This window comes from Erythranthe guttata, chromosome 11 (genome assembly GCF_056151865.1).
Source record: "Erythranthe guttata isolate IM_541 chromosome 11, IM_541, whole genome shotgun sequence".
Lineage (NCBI taxonomy): Eukaryota > Viridiplantae > Streptophyta > Magnoliopsida > Lamiales > Phrymaceae > Erythranthe > Erythranthe guttata.
The window spans coordinates 4,406,222-4,431,589 of NC_142543.1; the positions used below are offsets into that span (position 1 = coordinate 4,406,222).

General features: G+C 35.8%; 2 protein-coding genes across 2 annotated transcripts; both read left to right on the top strand.

Moving 5' to 3' along the window:
- The first annotated feature begins 3,344 nt into the window (after positions 1–3,344).
- Positions 3,345–5,585, top strand: LTPG1 (glycosylphosphatidylinositol-anchored lipid protein transfer 1). The gene is made up of 2 exons (XM_012986677.2): positions 3,345–3,932; positions 5,172–5,585. Exons 1-2 carry the CDS (start codon positions 3,599–3,601, stop codon positions 5,408–5,410), a joined length of 573 nt encoding a protein of 190 aa, XP_012842131.2. The 5' UTR covers positions 3,345–3,598; the 3' UTR covers positions 5,411–5,585.
- A 13,784-nt stretch (positions 5,586–19,369) lies between these two features.
- On the top strand, positions 19,370–23,915 carry LOC105962380 (Ran BP2/NZF zinc finger-like superfamily protein). The gene is made up of 10 exons (XM_012986679.2): positions 19,370–19,578; positions 19,846–19,891; positions 20,742–20,857; positions 21,239–21,509; positions 22,224–22,291; positions 22,454–22,505; positions 22,579–22,688; positions 22,772–22,796; positions 23,140–23,285; positions 23,528–23,915. Exons 1-10 carry the CDS (start codon positions 19,570–19,572, stop codon positions 23,528–23,530), a joined length of 846 nt encoding a protein of 281 aa, XP_012842133.2. The 5' UTR covers positions 19,370–19,569; the 3' UTR covers positions 23,531–23,915.
- Positions 23,916–25,368: the final 1,453 nt, after the last annotated feature.

Sequence of the window (25,368 nt, forward strand, 5' to 3'; positions counted from 1 at the left end):
TCTGAAATGATTTGTGCAGGCACAAATTAAACATTCAGGCACATTTTTTACCATTTCTCAAAAAACAAAAGGTAAAAAACTCAAAAACTCTCTCTACCCTTTCGATTTTCTTTCGCAAAGCCCGTGCAAATCGTCAACAGATCGGAGGTAATTTTTACGTTTTTACGATCCTCTTGTTATGTAGATTACGAATCCGGAAAAAAATACGAAAAAAATCGGACTTTGGCCTGCTCGTGTGAATTTACGCGAGCACTTGGCAAGTGCTCGCGTAAATTCACGCGAGCAGACCTTGTTAATTTTTTTTTTTTAATTGCTCGTGTGATTTCACACGAACAGAGACGTTCTGCTCGTGTGATTTCACACGAGCATATCTTCTCTGTTCGTGTGAAATCACACGAGTGGGTTAAAAAAAAAAAAAAAAATTTATTAATGTGCTCACGTGAATTTACGCGAGCACTTGCCAAGTGCTCGCGTAAATTCACACGAGCACTTGCCAAGTGCTCGCGTAAATTCACACGAGCACATGAATAAAAAAAAGTCCGATTTTGTCCATATGAATAGTACAAAAGGTAAATAGTTATGGTAAAAAGGTAAAAAATCATGGTAAAAAAATGCATGAATGTTTAATTTGGCCTGCATATATCATTACCCTTGTCATTTTTTCTTTGATCATTCATGCGTAATCAGGTACGGCAGAGTACCACGAACCGATAATTATACAATACCAAAATAACAACATATCGAACGTTGGCGTACCGCAATTTTTGATACGATAACGGTATGAAATCTTTCAATGCCACAATAGACCGTTTGTAAACGGTATGGAGCCAAATGTTTGGTTACCGTACCAAATCCTCCACGTCATAGAGTTGAATGATTCTTTTGTCTCTTCGATCCGTATTAATGGATCGTAATAAATTAGGCCCAATTAATTCAATCGATGGGCCATTTCAAAGTTAGGTCCAATTGATTATCATAATTAGATAGTAGTTAGGGCCTAGATAATAATACTACAACTTAACGGGCTAATCGGCCCATTATCAAGTTGAAAGGTTGTTTTTAATTTTTTATTTTTTTTGAATTAATATACTCTTTACTTTATGTTGCCAAATTGAAAAATCGATATTTTCATCGAAATGAGCAAAGAAAACACATAAACGTATCCAATTTTTCAAGTATCACAAAGATTATCAAATTTTAAATAGGATCGACGCGAAGTAGAGTCACAAAGATTTGAATTTCATTTATTTTTAGTTTTTTTGAGTAAAATTGAATCAAAACAGATTTCAATTTTCAAACAATCATAAAGATTCAAAATTTTAAATATCACTAAGATAGCATAATATCAATGAAAGAATCACAAAAATTCACCAATAAGTATAATTATCATGAAGAATCAATAAACACACCAATTCTCAATCCAACATCAAAAAGTTATACATAAGCGGAACCTCAGCACTACGGTTTCGTACGCCGTTCCGGACGAACCCTAACAAAGCTATGATACCATTGTTGGGCATCCGTCCAGAGTAACAAAAGAATTCATCCATAATTTAATCAACGAAAAATAATCTTCTAATTAAATACTGAAAATAAAAGGGGAGGAAACAAATAACACAAAATAGTATAAAACTAGAGAAAAATGAACCGCGACGAATCACACAGATTCGTGGAAAGATGAAATTCCGACGTCGACTGCTCCGACGACAGTTCGATTTTCCTGGCTCAGTCACCGTTGTCCTCGCAGTACACGTCCAAGATCAGTTTTGGCAGCCTCCAATACTTAACGAAGCACCACACACACAATGTATAACTCGAGACGACAGCCCAAACCCGAAACCAAGCTAATAACATTGTTTGTTTAGCAGACGGTATGTTCAGCACACTATGCAACAGTTGAGTATCATTGTACACAATTATTTGACAATCGGGCAAATGAAAGCTCCAATTGGATCTTTATAGTAGTGAATATCTAATTCAAATAACCTCCAAGTGGTCTTGCAAATCGATAGGTACCTGCATCAATAACAGTTTAAAAATGTGTACTCGATGTTTTAATTCAGGTACTTTTAAAACAAACTATATAGTTGATGATGCTAGACTTAGATCACCTTAGACTGTCGAAGTTGGATGAGCTGGAACAACAGAGTGGATCACTGGCTCACGAGCTTGACGACCTTGAGATACCTGCGATCATAGAACTCGTGAACTAGGCCGGGGTTTGATCCGGCGGAAACTCCTCTGACGCTCAAGTCAGACGTGCGGGTAGTAGAAATAGTCCAGAAAAGTAGTATTACTCAGATAATAGGACCTACCTTAAGGAATGAGTTCAAACATTTATTTATACCTTAGTTGAGATTGTCGGGCTCAAACCTTACTTGAAGGTGATTGGGTCTCGGTCGTATTGATCTTCAATATTGGGTTTGTGACCCAGTAAATAAAGAAATTGTAGGCCCATTGGATTGAGCCAATTATGTATATCAATAGTATATATAATATTTGATAATAATATATAAGAGAGTCCCTTTTTGTTAGAGGAAAAGCTCAATTCTTTATGTGAATCCGAAACTTCCTTATGTGGGAAAAATCTGTGATATTGGCGATTTTCATTTAGGGTTTCGGTTCGGGCTGTAATCTCGAGATGTACACTATGTGTTGTGCTTCGTTGAGTGTTGGAGGCTGCCAAAATTGATCTCGGACGTTGCCTGCGAGAGAACAAGGACAGATCTTGGAAAATCGAACCATCAAGCCTTCAACGGAGCATTCGCCACCAGGGTTTCATCTTCCAACGAATCTGTGTTATTCGCCCTTGTTCATTATTTTTTCTAGTTTTGTATTATTTGTGTTATTTCTTTTTTATTTATTTTTTTTGCCCTTTTTATTTTCATTATTTAATAAGAAGATTATTTTTCCTTGATTAAATTATATATGTCTATGTGATCTTTACCAACAATATTGTCGTCTTTCAAATATAAATGATATATATATATATATATATATATATATATATATATATATATAATATGATAGTTAAGGAATACATAATGTAAGCTTTATACTGTTAGCACAAATACTTTATAAAGTAATCAAGTGTTACACATGCTATAGTATATTTCTAGAGTGTGTAAATCAAGTTTCATTTATTTAAGCCCAGTTAAAGCAGCAAACCTAACTATACTGTATACACACTGACACAATCAATTCTTTCCAGTTTTAGTACAAAGAGACGTCAATTTCAATATACTGAATCTTCTGCTGTCGTCATATGCGTACACGTGGCAACAATGGCACCGCGTGGTCAAAAAACCGATCAAATTTTAATTCCTACACCTAAGTCATGTCATATTAATACTACTATACATTATTACATCCACTTTCTCTCTCTACATCTCTCTCTCTCTCTCCTCTCTCTTAAATGCCATTCACTACTATCAATTCCCCCAACTACCTACTTTTTCTTCCGTCATTAATTCTCCTCAACCCCCCACCGGCCACCACCCCCAACTTAATTTTTCTAAATATATCCCATCTTTTGAAATCTTTTACTACACACTTTTAATTTAATTTAATTTTCTTTTGTTCTTTATTTTATAAAGAAATGGAGAAGAAAATAATTGCTGTGGCGCTACTCCTCCTCTGCTTTGCGGTGGCGGCGGCGGAGGATTCGCTGGCGGTGAAGTGTTCGTCGGAGTTCACGAAGGTGACGCCGTGCCTGCCGTTCGTGACGGCGAAGGCGGCGGCGCCGAGCAAGGACTGCTGCAGCTCGGTGGAGGATCTGAAGGAGAGCGACCCGGCATGCCTGTGCTACATAATACAGCAGATCCACAACGGCACCAACGCCGCCGTGAAGAGCATGGGCGTCCAGGAGTCGCGGCTGCTGCAGCTGCCGTCTTCCTGCAAGCTCGCTAACGCCAGCGTCGCCGAATGCCCCAGTAACTTCTTCTCCTTCTTCAATTCATTTATTCTTTCACTGTGTGTGTGTGTGACTTTTTTTTTGCATGCATATACTGATGGTGACGTGTCTGCTGTGTGTGTGTGTGTGGGGTTACTTCTGCATTTTTTACCTAAACAAACAAATGTACATTGCATGTGTGTATATATATATATATATATATATATATATATATATATATATATATATATATGATGGTTGGGCTATTTGGAGGGGTATTATTTAATATAATTATTCTGTATGTCTGATAATTTTAATGCATAGTGATGGAGAAATCTAGGGCTTAAAATCAAAGTAAATTAAATTAGTTAATTGAGCTCGAGTTCGACTCATATTCTTTTCTTTCTTTTTTTTATTTTTATTTTTTATAAAATGTTTATATATACAGTAGAATCTCGATAACCTTGATAAATTAATACTCGATAAATTACTAATCTCGATTAAATAATAGTTTCTCTCGGTCCCCACTCGGTGAAAACGTGTTAAATTATTAACTCGATAATTTAATAATTCGCTAAATTAATAAAATTTCCCTAGACCCGACTGTATCATACAATTTATAGATGTTTAACTGTATACAAGAAAGAAACGGTACGCCAACCTAAAAACCCCTAATAATATATCTGTAAATTTTGAAAATTAATTATTATTATTATTTTTTCATTACCGATTTTAATTTCCAGCATTTTTCGACTTTTATAGTAAATTTAGATTTGCAAATTGCCTTGCAAAATCATAATAGTTTTTTTCTTCTTTCTTTTAGTAATCTCTTTGGAAATTAATATCTTTTTTTTACACACTCTGATGTGGAAATTTTTTTATTTTAATTATCGGAAGAATAAAGCAAAATATCTCTAGCTTACACACATCAATATGGAGTTTTCTTTAATTGTTTTGCCCTACCTAATTTTGAAATTTTTTTAATGTTATTTTGGCAATTTAAATTAGACAACTAATTATTTTAATATTGTGTAATATATGTTTTTTATACAATTTAATTATCAATATTTAAAATTTCTTCCTTTTTTTAAATGCTACCCCGTGAAGAATTGCTAATTTGCTAGTATATAACAAAAATAAAACTACTACTCTAGTTCGATTCGTGTTCCGCTAGCTTTAGAAAACTCAAAACACTATTTCGAGAGCTCCGTAAATTAGTAAATTAATTCCCTTAAATTTGTGTTTTTAATTTAATTAAATTATTTTCATTAATGAGCAGAGCTGCTACACTTGCCACCAAACTCCTCCGATGCCGCCATCTTCACCAACAACTCCTCCACCACCGCCACCACCCCCGTGGCCACTCCGGCGACACCATCGTCCACCTCAACTGGTGACGGGTTTCGGCACAAGCCTCAACTCACAGCTGTACCTATCATCACTCTCGTCATCGCGTTTTTCTTCCACGCATTTCCCACCGGTGGATCGTCAATTCTAGAAGGTTCCATCGGCTTCTAATTTTGCGTAATTTTCTTTTTTTTTTTTTTTTGTTTTCTAGTCTTCTGGTACGGCCTTAGACCATGTACTTCATCTTGCAATTTGTGTAAGTTATTGGGCTTAATTCCCACTATTGGCTTTTTTGTGTTAATTAAACTACTTGGAAAACTGAATTGCATTGCATTTAGATGTGCAAGTTGCTTTTGCTATTATTATTTAGCTATTCCTTTTTTTTTTCGCTTTAAATTTAGATCCAATTTTAAGGGCATATGGACAATTTATCGAAACAAGCTAAAAATTAAAGTTTATCTCGCGAACAAATCAACTTATAAATTATTTTTTTAGTGACACTTTCAAACACTTCAACTTTTATAAATTAGCAAGTACTTCGACTTTTATTCGCAATCACCAATCGTTTCATTTGTCAAAAGGTTTTGCGAAGTAAGACAGTGTGGTGTCATTATACACAAGTTCGAAATCCTTTGCCAATATTCTGTAGGTCGAGCTCATTTTGTGTGTGAGAGAGAGAGGGGAGGAGAGAGAGAAAGAGGGGGGGGGGTTGGTTTTGAGGGATTTTAAGATTATAATTACACCTTACTCAAAGAAAAAAAAAAGATTATAATTACACCAAATGTTATGCATGATTAATTTTCTTATTTGGATAATTTTCTTCGTTTGAAATTATTTATCATTTTAGAATTTTAATAATGCATAATGTTTTTCAAATTTGACCTTAATCATTTTTCATTAATTGGAAGATAATTAGTTGAGAAGCAATTAGTGCCACTGCCAAAGGTTTTTTAGTGATTTGTTTTGTCTTTTGTTGTCAACATATATATTTAATTTGTTAATTTTTTTAATTGGTGTGCAACAATCTAAAGTAGCTATTAAAATGAGAAGGATGGAGTGGTAAATTTAGATTTTCAAACTTTCACAACAATAGAGTACTTAATCCGCCTTTGCACCATTGAAATATAGGATTTTAGCACTTCGTATCCTGGAAACCAAGTAATAGGGAGTGGTGTTGTATCCACCCCAATTATCTCAATTTACCATCAAATTAATATAAAATATCGTAAATATCCTTCAATTTTTAATCCACCACCCTCCCTTATATTTGTTTAATCCTCCTCTGTTTTAAGATGTTTTTTTTTTCTTTTTTTACCAACGAAATATTTAGTATTCCAACGTTTCCTACTGTAACATTTGTAGCTAAATTTTTAACGAATATAGCCGTTAGAAATTTTAAAAGAATATGAAAATATTAATATTATAATTTTTTTTATTCTCATCTGATTTAAAATTAATAATATAAATCATAAATAAAATAATACGCATAGAGACTAAAATTATTCTATTAGAATAGAAATTTATTACAAAATATATTTATTTCTCCATCATTCACACAAAAAGTTCAATCATAAGTACAAAAAATATCCATGAACTATCAACAATTACAATATTATTGTTTTCACTATTTCCTAGCATTCATACACATTAATAGAAGTATCTTAAAGATCCATGTACCCAAATCCTTCGTGATGTCAAGAATGCTCTTCAAGTCACGAGCAATGAGTTCATTATATTATCATCACCCTCAGTTATTGTCTTTTTTAATCCACCGAAAATAACGATATAAAAAATCTCTGAATTTTTTTTTATAATTTATTTCTACACAAGCGTTCTTAATTAATTTTTTCGAGAACGTTTACTCCTGCTCTTTTTGACATTCGGGTATTTTTTTCTCTGACGAAAGTATCGTTCACTTAAGGTGCAAATGGTGAAATTTTGTGTAAATATTCTAGTGAAAAATGGTGAAGTATTTTTGTGAATATTCTAATTATATAGTTTGGTGGTAGATAGTTTATGATTTTGTACAAATTTTGGGTGAATGACAGAAAAGGGTAAAACATGAAATATATTTAATTTGGTGCAGGTGAAATAAGATATTTTGAGGCTGGAAATAGCACATTTATTAATAGCACTTTACATCGTCGAAATACAATAAATCACACATAACTAATAAAGGTAATTTAATATTTTCAATAGTATTTTTTTTTTATGTATGCCAAATGTCAAATCATTTTTTTTTATTCATCAATCATTTTGTAGTTATAAATTGCAAAAATAATAATACATCAAATCAACGTATTTAAAAATTAATACTTTTTTATCGGAAAAAAAATATTTTGAAAAAAAAATAATTTTTAATTAATTAATTTAAAATAAAAATAAACAAAGTTCGAAAAAAAATCGAAAAAAATTAAAAAATAATTTTTAATTAATGTATAAATATTTATAATAATATTTTCGCTAAATTGGTAACTCATCGACCCAACCGTATATTTCAGGTTGGTAAATGGGGAAAGCTTGTAGTACCCAAATATTTTTTTTTCCGATAACAAGTATTAATTTTTAAATACGTTGATTTGATGTATTATTATTTTTGCAATTTATAACTACAAAATGATTGATGAATAAAAACAAATGATTTGACATCCTAAAAAAATATTAAAATTATTAAATTACCTTTACTAGCTTTGAAAATTCATTTGGGGTGCATTATGCATTATTTATTGTGTTTCGATGGTGGAAATTGCTATTAATTAGTTTCGAGGGTGCAAAGTGTCAAAAAGCTACATTTCAAGGGTATAAAGTGAAATTAAGCCATTGTACACTGGTTGGATATTTTTGGATATATTTGAAGATGAAAAGGGGCTTCCAATAAATAAGTAAAACTAATTAAAAATAAGGGCGAATGGCAAAAAGACCCATCACATGGGACTTAAATGCATTTTGGTCCATAAAAAAATCAGTCTCTCAATTAAACCCATCCCCATCCATGTCTTTAGTCTAAAATACCCTCCATAATATAATTCTTATCAATTTCATCCATTAGCTCTAACTTCCTTAATATTACACAATGACCCCGGATTTAAATAAATATATCACATCAACCCCCAAATTGTTTTTTTCAGAAAAATATTTTTTTCCGACCAGATTCCGGCGTTGACTTTTTTTTCTTTCTTTTTTTTTTCAAAATTTTTTTTACGGCCGGTCAACCACCGTTGACTTTTTCTTTTTTGAATTTTCTTTTTCTTGGAAAAAAATATTTTAAATAATATTATGTCTTGGCTACTAAATTACTGTTTGGGAGATTATTTTCCCGAACAATAATATTAATTAAAAAAAAAAATCAATTAACAGTTAAATTACTGTCTTCGACAGTTAAATAACTGCCGGAGACAGTAATTTAACAGCCAAGACAGTAATATTAATTAAAATATTTTTAAAAAAAAAAAAAAATTATATTAAAAAAAAAAATTCAACGCCGGAGACCGGCGGTCCCCGGCGGGTCGAAATTGAAATTAGGTTGAAATTGGTTAATTGATGAAATTTGGCTAAATTGGGGTGTAAATCATGAAATTGGAGTTAAATTGGATTTCAATGAATTGTGGATAATTTTGGTATATATAAAAGGATTTTCCTTATTTGCAAATAAGTTTGAATGAACTGGATTTATTTGAAAGACAAAAAAGTTGAATGTCCATCTTTTAATTAAGTGCCCTTGTCATGGGCCTTTTTGCGATTAACCCTAAAATTACAACACAAAAAGGGAAAAAAAGAAAAAAAAAAGGAGAAGAGTTAGGAGTTCGAGTAGGTCTCTTACTCTAATAGAGATACCGTCACGCAAGGGTTTCCTCCTTTATTTATAATAATAATAATAAGGGTAAATTACAAACACCCCCCTTAGGTATGGCCAAATTACAAAAACACCCCTCTTGTTTGGATAATTACATCCACCCCCCTCAACTCATCAAATTTAGTGGAATCTTCGAGATTATATGGAATATTATCACTTTCGTACCCGTTTTATCCCATTCAAACTCGACATTATGAAGCAAGATGACCATAATATGTGATTTTTAGCTTGTATATATCAGTTTGTGGTGCATCGGAAACTGTATTTTTTACACAAAAAGAGTACAAACTAGAGCACATTTCACGGAATCTAGATGACTATGTTGAATTTGGCACCATAAAGGTGGAGGTCTAAGAAAAAATCATAGTTGAGGGGGGTAGATGTAATTATCCAAACAAGAGGGGTTGTTTTGTAATTTGACCATACCTCAGGGGGGTGTTTGTAATTTACCCTAATAATAATAATAATAATAATAATAATAATAATAATAATAATAATAATAATAATAATAATAATAATAATAATAATAATAATAATAATAATAATAATAATAATAATAATAATAATAATAATAATAATAATAATAATAATAATAATAATAATAATAATCACTATCATCATCATCAATCATTATAGTCTACTTGTTCACGTACTTTCGTAGAGAAAATTCATCACAACCAAATATATTCTCATTTCTACACCTACATAAAACTAAAAATACACCTTAATCCAAACACATTCCCATTTTCTACACGAAAACCAATAATCTACTTTATTTATCAGAAATTTTGAAAACTATAAATTCCCATTGAAAACATAACCAAACATCCCCTAAGAAATCCAAAGAATTCAAAAATTAGGAATCGACCCAAGATATTACAATTAGAAATAATATAAAAAATAAAAATTACATCATTAACGAATAAATTCAACATACACTCAAAATCACAGATTGACTTGAATAGCAAAAACGGAGTTCACAACTTTAACCTAAATTAAACAAAAAAAAATAATCAGAAATTAGGAAGAAAGCAACACAATTCAGAAATTAGGAATCGCGGAGGATTTTCGACCAGCAACAATATAAATAAAAAAAAAATACATAACGACTGATAATTTCACCTACACTGAAAATCAGATCGCCCTGAAATTGACTTAAAGATCGAGAACGGAGTTTCGCAACTGTAACCTGGAACAAATCAGAAATTACGAACGCCGGAAGAAATTAAAATGTCAAATGCGCACAGTAAATACAATCCGAAAATACTACGCGGAAAGGAACTACCAACTTTGGGGCCACAAATGGCCAAGGAGTAGTTGGCAGTCGGAACTCCGATCAATAACCGTCGCTTAATCGATATTCGAATTAAAAAAAAAAAAAAAATTGTAACCACACCCGAGCCGGGAAGTATGTATTTATAGATGAGAGTTGTGAATTTCGTTCTGCACGAATTTCATTCCAATTTAAAAGAGGGTGGAAATAATTGACATTCTACAAATAAAAGGACCCCTAGGGGCATTTCGGCAATTCCAATAGCACCTCATATTACATATAGACATGTAGGGGTGGCAAACGAGCCGAGCCGGCTCGCGAACTCGACGAGCCGGCTCGACAAAGGCTCCAACTCGAGCTCACGAGCTCGAGCTTCAGACGTGCTCAAGCTCGAGCCTAAAATTAGTTGTTCGACAGCTCGCAAGCCGGCTCGCGAGCTGCCTATATATATATATATATATTATTCTTATTCTTATTCTTATTCTTATTATTATTAACTAAATAGTAAATAATGTGTAATAATAAATATTTCTAGTATTTAAATTGAAACAAATCTATATTATTTAAATAATTCATACTAATATAATATATTATAATAATAATAGAAAAATTAAAAAAATATATAACTAGAGTTCATTATTTATTTTATAATTTTTTTTATTTGCTTATAAATAACTTTTAATAAAAAAATCAAATGATTTTAATAAAAAAATTAAATAATAAAAAAAAATTAAAAAAAAAAAAAATGAGCTCGAGCTCGAGCCAAAAAAATTGGCAAGATGAGCTCGAGCTCGGCCCGCTAGTTTTGGCCCAACCCCTTGCCAATTTCCCTTGGGTTGGGAGGTTAAGAAGCCCAAGATTTAGCCCAAATAGGCTTAGGCCCAAGTTGGCCTAAATGTATAGAGGATTAGAGTTTCTTGGAGGATTTTAGAAAATATTTTATAACCCTCCCTTGTAGATATTTTGTAGGAATTCTTTGGAGTGTTCTAGTGAACCACTCCCAACCGTTAGATCAAATAGATCTCCACCGTCCATTAAGAAGGTGGTCTAGTATAAATAGAGGTAGGATCCTCATTTGTAACCCTTTGTGCCATTCTTTGGAAAATTCACCACAACCAGAAACAATATAAAAAAAAAAAAAAAAAATACATAACGAGAATGACAATTTCACCTACACTGAAAATCAGATCGCCCTGAAATTGACTTAAAGATCGAGAACGGAGTTTCGCAACTGTAACATGAAACAAATCAGAAATTACGAACGCCTGGAGAAATTAAAATGTCAAATGCGCACAGTAAATACAATCCAAAAATACTACGCGGAAAGGAACTACCAACTTTGGGGCCACAAATGGCCAAGGAGTAGTCGGCAGTCGGAACTCCGATCAATAATCGTCGTTTCTACGGTATTCAAATTAAAAAAAAAAAAAAAAAAAAAAAAATTTGTGACCACACACGGGCGGGGAAGTATGTATTTATAGATGAGAGTTGTGAATTTCGTTCTGCACGTTCCAATTTAAAACTGGGTGGAAATATTTGACATGCTACAAATAAAAGGACCCCTAGGAGTATTTCAGTAATTCCAATAGCACCTCATATTACATATAGACCTGTAGGGGTGGTAAACGAGCCGAACCGACTCGCGAACTCGACGAGACGGCTCGACAAAGGCTCGAACTCGAGCTCGGGCCCAAAATTAATTGTTCGACAGCTCGAGAGCTGCCTTTATATATATATATATATATATATATATATATATATATATATATATATATATATATATATATATATATATATATATTCTTATTCGTATTCTTATTGTTATTAACTAAATAAGAAATAGTCTATAATAATAAATATTTCTAGTAATTAAATAGAAACAAATCTATATTATTTAAATAATTCATAATAATATAATATATTATAATAATAATAGAAAAAATAAAAAATATATTTAACTAGAGTTCATTATTTATTTTATAACTTTTTTTTATTTTCTTATAAATATTTTTTAATAAAAAAATCAAATGATTTTAATAAAAAAATTAAATAATAATAAAAAAATTAAATAATTATAAAAAAAATTAAATGAGCTCGAGCTCGAGCCAAAAAAATTGGCTCGATGAGCTCGAGCTCGAGCTCGGCAACATGGACTCGAGCTCGATGTCACGGCCCGCTAGTTTTGGCCCAACCCCTTGCCAATTTCCCTTGGGTTGGGAGGCTAAGAAGCCCAAGATTTAGCCCAAATAGGGTTAGGCCCAAGTTGGCCCAAATGTATAGAGGAGTAGAGATTCTTGGAGGATTCTAGAAAATATTCTAGAACCCTCCCTTGTATATATTTTGTAGGAATTCTTTGGAGTGTTCTAGTGAACCACTCCCAACCGTTAGATCAAATAGATCTCCACCGTCCATTAAGGAGGTGGTCTAGTATAAATAGAGGTAGGTTCCTCATTTGTAACCATCCAAAAAAATCCAACAAGCACTTAAGCAATAAAAGTACTTTCCTACAAACTCTCTTATCTTCTTAAGTTTTTCTTTCGTTTTCTATCACTTAGCATTCACAACACTTTCGGGAGAGACTAACTTAGCTATCGCGAGGGGCGAGAAGGAGCTAAGCCACACGGTTCGTTGATAAGGGAACAAGTCCGTGACAAGTGGTATCAGAGCCCGGCTAGGGCTTAGTGTTGATCGAATTCTCAAGCGATGACGAACGTCGAAGACATTACGTACGTAATCGAGGGACGTGGCAGAGAGGCCCAAGTAAACAACAAGAAGGAGGAGGACCATAGCAAGGCTCGTGGGGAGAGTACCGTTAATGATGTCGTGCTAACAGATCATGGCGAAAGACTTGAGAGGCTCGAGAATAGCGTCGCCATAGCGGAGCTTAGCGAACGATTCGAGAAGCTCGAGCACGATGCGGAAGTGTTGGAGAATCACGTCGCCGAGCAACTCCATTTGTTTAGAGACAATGATACGTTGCAGGAGGAACGTTTGGATCGATTGGAGGCCATCATCCAATCCCTCCAAGAGAGCATCGAGGGGATGCGCGACGACTTGGCCTTGTGCAAAAAGGCCGCCACTAATGGGAGTGTTAGCTTTACTTCAAGTCCAAGGGTGGACTGCCCAAAGCCAACAGGATTCAACGGCGTAAGGGACGCCAAGGAAGTTGAGAACTTCCTATGGAGGATGAAGCAATATTTCGAGGGTATCGGTTTAGTCGACGAGATGACTAAGGTAAGAACTGATTCCCTTTCTCTTTCCGACACGGCTATGTTGTGGTGGCGTAGAAAGCATGCCGATATCGAGAAAGGCACTTGCCGGATCGATACATGGGAGGAGTTCAAGAGGGAACTCAAACGACACTTCTACCCAGATAATGTCGTTTATGAGGCTCGAAGGAAGTTGAGGGAACTCAAGCAACAAAGTTCAATCCGAGAGAACGTGAAGGAGTTCACCACCCTCACCCTTCAAATTCCAAACCTTTCCGAGGAGGATCTCCTTTTCCACTTCACCGATGGGTTACAAGGCTGGGCCAAGCAAGAACTCCACCGACGAGACATTAAATCCGTCGATGAAGCTATTGCCGCCGCCGAGTCTTTAACCGAATACCAACCGAGAGATTCATTGCGAAAGGAGAAGTGGAACCCGACTAAAGGTGGGGGAGAGAGACGGGACAATCATGGTCGGGACCATCGAGATAACCGAGACCCAAGGCGAGCGTCAACCTCAAGGGAAGGAGACAAGCCATCCTCGCGCCAACAACTTGAGGAGAAGAAGAAGTCGTTTGTGCCTAAGGGAGGATGCTTCGTGTGCAAGGGTCCGCACGCGATGAGTCAATGTCCCAAGATGGGGTCATTGTCGGCATTCTTACAACAACAAGAGGCCGAGCAAGGCACAAACAAGGGGCTAGGCAACATGGGATCGCTCCAACTTCTGAACGCCTTAAATGCCAATCCGATCCCGGCTACATCGAACAAGGGGCTGATGTACGTGGAAGCCCGCATCAACGGTACCCCAGCAAAGGTGATGGTGGACACAGGAGCGACACACAACTTTATCACCGAGGACGAGGCCAAGAGGGTGGCCTACGGTGGACCAAACGGGCGGTTGGCTTAAAGCCGTCAACGCTAAGGCACAACCACTCAACGGTGTAGCACGATACATGGAGCTACACTTAGACACTTGGAAGGGCCAAGGTGGTGCTAGGCATGGATTTCTTCCGCAAGGTAATGGCTATCCCGATGCCTTATTTTAATTCAGTTTGTATCTTAGATAAGGGGACACCTTGTATGGTGCCGGCCACCAACGGCACCACAAAGGAAGAAAGAACGCAACCAATGCAACTGTCGGCCATGCAAGTTGCCAAGGGAGTTCGACGAGGCGAGCCGACATTCGTAGCCGCTTTAAAGGAGGACAACCCGCCCGTCAATAAAGAGGAGGACGTGACACCGATCATCCAAACCGTCTTGGAAGCCAACCAAGACGTGATGCCACCGACTTTACCAGACAAGCTTCCACCTAGGAGGGAGGTGGATCATGCCATCGAGTTGGAACCCGGAGCCAAGCCACCCGCCATGGCTCCCTATCGCATGTCACCGCCGGAGCTCGAGGAACTCCGAAAGCAACTCAACGAGTTCATCGAGACGCGGAAGATCCGACTATCGAAGGCACCTTACGATGCACCGGTCTTATTCCAGAAGAAGCACGATGGCTCTTTGATAATGTGCGTGGACTACCGGGCGTTTAACAAGGTAACCGTGAAGAACAAGTACCCCATTCCCTTGATAACCGATTTGTTTGATAGACTTGGTAAAGCCAAGATATATACGAAGATGGACTTGCAAAAGGGCTACTACCAAGTCCGCATTGCCGAAGGGGACGAGCCAAAGACAACGTGCATCACTCGATACGGCTCTTACGAGTGGCTCGTCATGCCGTTCGGACTAACCAACGCCGCGGCAACATTTTACACTCTCATGAACAAGATCTTCCATCCATACTTAGATCGGTTCGTGGTGGTCTACTTGGACTACATCGTCGTTTATAGCGATACCATGGAGGAGCACGCCAACCACCTTCGCACCGTCTTCCAAGTACTTCGGGAGAACGAGCTCTTTGTGAAGAAGGAGAAGTGCGAGTTTGCCAAGGAGGAGGTCCAATTCTTGGGGCATATCATCGGGCACGGGCGACTCCAAATGGATGGAGTGAAAATCAAGGCTATCACCGATTGGGAACCGCCGACGAAGGTAATCGAGTTACGTTCTTTCCTTGGTTTAATCAATTACTACCGGCGGTTCATAAAAGGGTACTAGGCACGAGCGACACCACTAACCGACCTGCTCAATAAGACGTGGGAGTGGTCCAACTCTTGTCAACGAGCGTTCGATGACTTAAAGGCAGCAGTGAGCTAAGAGCCGGTCCTCGCCTTACCGGACTTTGGGAAGTCGTTCGAGTTACACACGGACGCTTCCGACTTTGCCATTGGAGGGGTCTTGATGCAAGAGGGGCATTCGATCGCCTTCGAGAGCGGAAAGCTCAACGAGACGGAGCGGCGCTATACGGTCCAAGAGAAGGAGATGACCGCCATCATCCATTGCCTTCGGGTATGGCGACACTACCTATTAGGCACGCCGTTCGTGGTCAAGACCGACAACGTTGCCACGAGCTACTTCCAAACGCAGAAGAAACTCTCGTCAAAGCAAGCACGGTGGCAAGACTTCCTGGCGGAGTTCGACTACGTTTTGGAGTACAAACCGGGGAAGGCAAATGTTGTGGCCGAAGCATTGAGTAGAAAGGCCGAACTCGCAGCTATTAGCTCATCCAGAGGGAACTTGGTCGACATGATTCGAGAAGGGCTCGAACATGATCCAATGGCCAAGGAGCTAATCCGACTCGTCAAGGAGGGCAAGACGAGGCAATTTTGGGTAGAGGACGGCCTACTCTACACGAAGGGACAACGACTCTTCGTTCCGAAGTGGGGCAGCTTGAGGAAGGACCTCATTAAGGAATGCCACGACACCAAGTGGGCGGGGCATCCGGGCCAAAGGCGTACAATGGCGTTGCTCGAGACGGCCTACTTTTGGCCCCACATGCGGGATATTGTCGATGTGTACGTGAAGACTTGCCTTGTGTGCCAACAAGACAAGGTGGAGAATAAACAGCCAGCAGGGTTACTTGAACCACTCGCATCCCCGAGCGACCATGGGAGTCAATCTCAATGGATTTCATAAGTGCATTGCCGACATCTGAGGGGTCCGGATCTATCATGGTGGTGATCAATCGCTTTTCAAAGTATGGGACGTTCATAGCTTGCTCGAGGGACTGCACTGTGGAGGAGGCAGCCCGGTTCTTTTTCAAGAACGTCGTCAAGTATTGGGGACTACCGAGGAGCATCATAAGCGATCGAGACCCACGCTTCACGAGGCGATTATGGACGGAGCTTTTCAAGCTTTTGGGGTCCGAGCTTTGCTTCTCGACAAGCTTTCACCCCCAAACCGCAGGCAAACGGAGAGGGTGAACGCCCTACTCGAGTGCTACTTACGGCACTTCATGGGAGCCAATCAAAAAGATTGGGCGAAACTCCTCGACGTGGCACAATTTTCTTACAACTTGCAGCGGAGCGAAGCCACGGGGAGGAGTCAATTCGAGCTTGCGACGGGACAACAACCTCTTACGCCACACACATTGGCTACGGCAACCGATGGAAGGAATCCCGGAGCATTGAAGATGGCTAAGTCGTGGGAGGAACAAGCCGACTTAGCCCGGGCGTGCCTTGAGAAGGCTAGGCGACGAATGAAGAAGTGGGCGGACGACAAACGACGATCTCGGGAATTTGACGTTGGGGCCCAAGTGATGGTGAAACTATTGCCCCAACAATTCAAGGCGTTGCGGAGCATGCACAAGGGACTTGTGCGGATGTACGAAGGACCATTCCCGGTGATCGCCAAGGTCGGCAAAGTTTAGTATTGCTTAGAACTTCCAAGTTCTTTGAAAATCCACCCGGTCTTCCATGTGAGTATGTTGAAGCCTTATCACGAAGACATGGAAGACCCGAGCCGAGGAGAGTCACACCGAGCACCACCCATCATGACTAAGTCATATGATAAGGAGATCGAGGAAGTGGTCGACCGACAATTGAAGCGACGTAGGGGAGTTCCATCGAGTATTCAATACCTCATCAAGTTGAAGGGATTACCCGAGTCCGAGGCAACGTGGGAGACTAAGGAAGACTTGTGGCAATTTCAAGATCGTCTCCACTTGTTCGAGGCAACGAGGACGTCGCCGAATTAGGCGGAGGAGGATGTCACGGCCCGCTAATTTGGCCCAACCACTTGCCAATTTACCTTGGGTTGGGAGGTTAAGAAGCCCAAGATTTAGCCCAAATAGGATTAGGCCCAAGTTGGCCCAAATGTATAGAGGAGTAGAGATACCTGGAGGATTCTAGAAAATATTCTAGAACCCTCCCTTGTAGATATTTTGTAGGAATTATTTGGAGTGTTCTAGTGAACCACTCCAAACCGTTAGATCAAATAGATCTCCATCGTCCATTAAAGAGGTGGTCTAGTATAAATAGATGTAGGGTCATCATTTGTAACCATCCAAGAAATCCAACAAGCACTTAGCCAATAAAAGTACTTTCCTACAAACTCTCTTATCTTCTTAAGTTCTTCTTTCGTTTTTCATCACTTAGCATTCGCAACACTTTCGGGAGAGGCTGACTTAGCTATCGGGAGGGGCGAGAAGGAGCTAAGGCCGCACGGTTCCTTGTTAAGGGAACAAGTCCGTGACATCGAGCTCGAGTTGGCCAAAAGAGCCGAACGAACCCTTGGTAAAAATAAAAAAAATTGAGTTAGACAATTTACATCCTAAAAATATTAAATTACTTTTACTAGCTTTGAAAATTTATTTATAGAGTGCATTATGCGTGATTTATTGTGAAACTATAAAATTAAAAAATAAAATACATTTCATCAATATAATTAATAGAGACTACCGCTGATAATCCCTCTAAATTTTTTTTTTTTCTAAATAAGAGTAAATCCATCGGCATTTTCAATATCGGTAGTAGGTCCAGTTTTTTTCATATTCAAAATTTATCTCTCCCTACTAATCAATTTACACCACAAAGTTCTCATCACTTTTTATATTTATATAAATGTTATTTTTTTAATTTTTTATTTTTTATTTATTAAATTATCTTATATATAAAAGAAAGAAACGCTGGGCAACCCTAAAAACCCTACTGGAATTTCTGTAATTATTTATTTTTAATATTTTTGTTCTCTACTAGTTTATAATTATAATTTTCAACAATTATCAAAATTGAAACTAAACCGTGAAGAATCCTACCTTAATGGTACATCTGTAATTATTTATTTTTAATATTTTTGTTCTCTACTGATTTTCTAACTATAATTTTCAACAATTATTAATCTCCTATTTTTCATCAATATATCTCAAATCTTATGACATAAAGATAGAAATTCGATTTGTTAAATTTCAATATGTAACATTTATAATACTACATTATTAATTTTTCTATGTTCGTGTACTATATTTTCTCATTATATATTAAATTGATTATTCTTTTTCACTTTTGAAATAATATTCCGTGTAAGAGATAAAGATAGAATTTCGATTTGTTAAATCTTAATATGTAACATTTATAATACTACATTATTATTTTTTTCTATATTAGTGTACTATATTTTCTCATTATGTATTAAATTGATTATTCTTTTTCACTTTGAAATAATATCCCGTGCATCGCACGGGGGAAAATGCTAGTTAAAAAATAATAATAAAAAAATTCTAATAAAAAATAATTTTTATTCTTTTTCTTTTAGCTTTTTTCCGGTTTTTTCCCCCATAAATCAACTTAAAAAAAAATCTGAAATCAACTAATTATTTTTAAAATCTTTTTAATTAATTTTGATTATTTTTATATTTGCAATTTATTTTTGTTTTCTTTTCATAAGTACCTACAAATATTTCTTAATCAAACATAGGGTTCTGATTGCAATAAACTCATTTTCTTATTACAATTTTAACGAAATTCAATCGCCGAACTCTCTCCCTTTTTTTCTCTCTCTCTCTCATCTCTGTGCCCTAATTTCGAATTCTCTCGCCTGAGATCAAGCCCTCGAAACTATACAAAAGATTTTCTCAAATTTCGATTGATTTCCCTCTAAATTGGGCTACGATATGTCTCAGGTAATTTTGATTTCTATTAAATTCTCCGTTGATTTTATTAGGTTTGGATTTTTTTTATACTGTTAATTTTCGCTTCTTACATGTGGTGTTTTCGCCCTTGATCTTTCTGAAACGTCGGTAATTGGTGTTCTGGAGTAAAATTATATGTGGGATGTAGTCGAAACAAAGATCTGTGCATTGAAATTTGAATATTTATTATTTATTTTTGATTTTTGATTTTTTTATTTTTTTGGTACTATTTGTTGAATTATTTTTGTTGCATTACAGGTAGACAGCAGAAGTTCTTCAGCTGCTAAACGTGCGAGGACAGATGGTATATTTTTCATCAATTACCATGTTTATGTTTTTCCTGACCTAAATGCACTTCTTTTTGTGAATTTAATTTTCATTTTAAAAGTTATATTAATCCGTCTCTTGCACATCTCTCGTTTCCGTGTTGAATAAATTCATATGGCTGTTTCGCATCTATTTGTTTCGATAGAACTCCCGGATAACAGTTGATATTATAAATTTGTCGATTAATGTTTCTCGTTTAAGAAAATATGCATGATTTTCGACATATGGATTATGGACGAGTGTTTTACGCATGTGAAATGTCGAGTTTCGAGGATTAACTTTTTGACTACTGACATATGCATGTGAATTGCTCTTGTACTTGCGTCATGAAAAATCAGTCATCTTTATTTGTAAATATTTCCTAATGAAACTTGTGCACGTCTGAAGATTTTTTTTATAAATATTGTGGTATATATCTATTTTCCGGTGCAATTAGATCCCATGTGACTGCAGAAACATGCATTTGCATTTCATGATATGTATTTTAGATTCTTATGTTAGTACAAAAGAACGAAAATGGAGATTTCACTATTCGGAAGCTTAGGTCCAATATTTTTCTCTAACGGATTATGCCGCTGCATGATGGAGTTTTGCCTATAGGATTTCCCGTTCTGAAATCGTATCTTTTCATTTATTGAATATTGATCTCCCTCCACTGTACAAAAGTTCCTTCCCTTCTTATATGGTATTAATCGGTACAAGATTTGGAATATGATGTTTCAAATTTTACGAGATTATGGAAACTCGCAAATCTGAGATATGCTTTATTTTCTATTTAATATTTGTACCTTGGTTCTGGTATTTATTTGGCCCTGTTTGGTTTGTAGGTGGCCGCAGGGAAGATGACTGGACGTGCCCAAGCTGTAGCAATGTGAATTTCTCATTTAGGACAACTTGTAATATGCGCAACTGCACCCAGTCCAGACCCGCGGATCACAACTCTGTAAGAATTTAATGTACTTTAGTCATAAATTTGCAAAACAAAAGGCTGGTTGTATCATTTTTCCTGCAATTAAGATCGTTAATTTTACCTTGTACGGTATTCTTGATAAGTTATATTTTAGCTAGAGGTTCATTTGATATTCTCTGTACTGTTTCACGAATACCGATATGATATCTTCTCCATCTTTGTCAAGAAAACAAATATCACATCAAAACTCGATCTTATTTCCTCCCATCATTATAGTTATATTAATAATAGCATCTGCGATTCAGGGTCTGACTATTTTTGGAAGATTCTTTTTTTCTTTTTTCTTTTTTTGTACTTGTTCATGTACAATTGTTTTTTCGCGAGTATCTTAGATTTTATGTGATATTATTTCAGAAATCTGCTCACAGACCAATGCAAGCACTTCAGGGCTACCCATCTGCAGCTCCATATGTAGGCTCCGGTACACCCTCAATGTACATGGGTGTATCTCCGTATGGCTCTTCTCTGTTCAACAGAAATTCTATGCCTCCATACGATATGCCTTTTTCTGGGGGCTCATCGTATCATTACAACTATGGAGGTCGTCTTTCTGGTGGCAGCCCATATCAGCCTTTGCATTTATCTGCCCCTCCTTCTTACGCAAATGGATCAATGATGGGAAATGGTATGATCTCTCTCTTTATTTTCTTCGGTCCAATTTACCTATAACAGCGTTTAATTTCTCAAAATGCATGCTCGCAGTTCTTAATGTCCATCCTTCAGATTTTTTTTCTCTTCATATGGCATCTACAAGCATGGTATCAAAGTTTTACGATTTACTATTCGATTGAATGATTCGTTTCCATATTTGAATCTTAAGAAAATTCGATTTGACATAATTATGTTGTTTTTTAACGATTTGCTGCGATTTTATACGATTTTTATGATTCAAAATGTATATTATTTTTTATGTTAAAAATAAAATCTCGTTTAACATAAAATCAAATAAGCTAAAATATTTATAAAGCATAAATTAAATAAGATTTTTTTTTGAATCACACTATTTTTTTATGAAAATACTTGGTAAAAAAAGTCAAAAATATTTCTTTACACGTCAAACCCAATTATAGATATAATTTTTCTCTTACAACTCTCAACTCTTTTTCACTGTTTAGCCATTGCTAAGTGTTATTACTGATTATAACATTAAATACGCACATATATTTAAATTTATAACAATTTTCAATAAAAGTTCAAACTATTACGATTCATGATTTGTTACGATTAGCGATTTGTAAATTTAACAACACAGTTTACGATTCGATTTTCGGTATAACAACAATGTCTACAGGTATAGTCTCTCTTTTTTTTGATTGAATGTCCCATTATGTTTTTGTAGGTGGGATGTATCGTGTGCCACCTCTCGTCGATCGATATGGTTTGGCTTTGCCGATGAGCCCTGCTATGGTATGTTTCTATTTTAAAAAGTTACTACAAGTTTATGTTCCTGGAAAAAAGGTTCCAGCTTTGTCTTTTGCAAAAAAATAGAAAATATGTTTCTTATAGTTAACGAGTCCTTTTATATGGTGTACTTTACTTGACTAACTGCCTGATTGTTATTGAGTGCAGGGTCAAAGGCCCGCATATTTTCCTGAGGATACACCTCAGAAGAAATCTGGCGGTATGTGATTTCTCTTGTATATTTTAATCTTCGTTTTTTCTATGGATAACCAATTATTTTACGATTTTTTTAGATGGAACTCGCGATAATGATTGGTCATGTCCCAAGTGTGGCAATATGAATTTTTCGTTTAGAACAGTTTGCAACATGAGGAAGTGCAATACACCTAAGCCTGGATCCCAGGTTTGATTTTGTGCCTTTTAATAGAAATTTCACACTCTGTAGTTTCAAAATGTGCTCTGAATTTTTCTTTAATAATTATGCAGGTTGCGAAATCAGTCAAGAATTCCAGTAAGTATTATACACTTAGGCCTCGTTTGGTTGGGGAGATTAGCGATGATTAACTAAATAGTGGGACTTTGTTTGATGTTTGGTATCCCCAATAACTTGCCGGATCGACCCGTAAATATTATATTATCATGCCTTATCTTGCTTTTTAGGCATGTTTTTTATTGGATCTTCCAAGGTCCAATAATACAATTGGGTTTCATTAGATTATTTAATTTATCTTGGCTAATCTTATCTTGGCAACCAAACGAGGCCTAATAGTTATTTTCCTTTACACTTAAAAATAAAGATCCAATCTTTCTTTCCGGTAAGTATTATACTTATAATAATATTGTTTAAAAACCAGACATGCCGGAGGGAAGCTGGAAGTGTGAGAAATGCAACAATATAAACTATCCTTTCAGGACAAAGTGCAACAGACAGAACTGCGGTGCTGATAAGCCTTCCGAGACAAACAAATCCCCACACGAAGCAGCTGATGAAAACGATCAGGTCTGTTGTGCGATACCTTTTTATTGTACACAACTTCCCTCGAATTTCATTTGTTTCAGTGCTTTGTATCTATGTAGCAAAAACAAACTCAATAAATACTCAAAATTTCCATCTCTTGTGCAAGTATTTATCAAAATTGCTCGTATTATTTTGACTTTCTTCTTTCGATTCATGGAGTGCTTGCCTGTGCATTTTTTTTCGCTTCAAGTTTGTTTATTAATTGTTGTTGTCTAATGTTCCAGTGAGTACTAGGAATGTTTGACAAGGTCCAGAGTTGTGGTCCAGAATTCCTCAGTTTGGGTGTCTGAATGTCGGTCAGTTGTCGTCTTCCTGTTGCAGCGGTTGGTCAAGTCAAACTTTGCCTTTGTTTCAGTTTTGTGTCGAACGTCGAGTTGTTTGTATTTAACCTAAATGGTATCTTATGGTCTTTGTCCTAATGGAGTTTGCATCGTGTGTGTGTGTGTGTCCACCGAATTGTTCTGCTAGATTTTGAATTCGTTATCGTTTATTTATCTAGGATTGTGTACTTGTCGTATCTCTCACATTTTAGTGGTGTGATATAACATCATTTGGAGGCATAATTCTCTTTTCGTCTTCATTAGTTTGAATTCAATTTGCTCTTCGAGTAAAGTCTGTCTGTCTTGTGGGTTTTCGGGTTGCTTTCTTGCAATCGATTATTTTCAAGTGAAACAGTTGTGTTCGAGGTGAGTATGTGAATTGAGACACCGTCTTATTTAGGGACCGTAAAAAAAAAAAGAAAAAAAATGTTAGATATCTCGAGTCGGAAATAACCTGGTGCTTAGATCTACTTGTACGTACCAAATCACCGATGTTTATATGTACCTATGAATCGAAGAGCATCTTGGAGTTTTAGGTCCTTCCTGGTAGTTTGTGTCTTGTTTTTTGTTGTTGTTCACACGACATGTTTGTGTCTGAAAGATTGAATATGACATGTCGGGCAATTTGCATCGACCTCCTTTGAACTTTGGTCACACCCCAAACGTTTAACCTTTTAACATATAGAGCCCCTCCATCCATTTCTCCGTTAGTTTTTGGTGGAAAATACACATTTGCCCTAAAGTTGAACATAATATAGTAATTTGCATTATATATATATATATATATATATTATTGTTATTTTCGTTTTATTTTAATTTTGTTTTGTTGGAAGATGCTTCTTTCATCCAATTTCATCTTTGGGTAATGTATATTATTTTTTAACGTACGCATATCAAATTTTATAATTCAATTAATCAGTATTACATTTTTTTAACGAATCAATACTACATTTACATATATGGCATGATGAACTTTTGTAGATGATATAACCAAAAAAATAAAAAAAAATAAAACCAATTATGTTACTAGGCTACTTGCAGTTATGAACTTATTATGAAAAAAAAACTATTAAAAAAACCCCTTTTAGAGTAAATGTTAATTTGCAAAGTAGCTTTTTTTTATAATTTATATATACTAGCAGTTTTCCCCGTGCGATGCACGAAATATTATTTAAATTGTGAAAAAAATAATCAATTTAATACATAATAAGAAAATATAGTACACTAATATAATAAAATTTAATAATGTTGTAGTATGCATATTGAATTCTAGCTTTATCTGTTAAGATTTGAGATATATCGATGAAAATTAGGAGATCAATAATTGTTGAAAATTATAATTAAAAAATTAGTACAGAAAAAATATTAAAAATAAATAATTACATAAGTAGCAATAAGGTAGAACTCTTCACGTGTTAGTTTTAATTTTGATAATTGTTAAAAATAATAGCTAGAAATTATTAGAGAAAAAATATTAAAAATAAATAATTAAAAAAATATCATTAGGCCATTTTAGGATTGCCCAGCGTTTTTTTCTTTTATATATAAGATAATTTTCTACTCTACCCCCAAAATTAACGACTGCCAACGGAAAAATGAATTGAAGAATATATATGCCAAAAAGTTAAACATTTGGGGTTACTTACCGAAAGGTCAAAGTTTAGGGGATGTGGATGCAAATATTTAATGTGAGACCTTTGTTTCCAGTTGTTCTCTCCATATTTGGGCCCAATATTATTGTAATT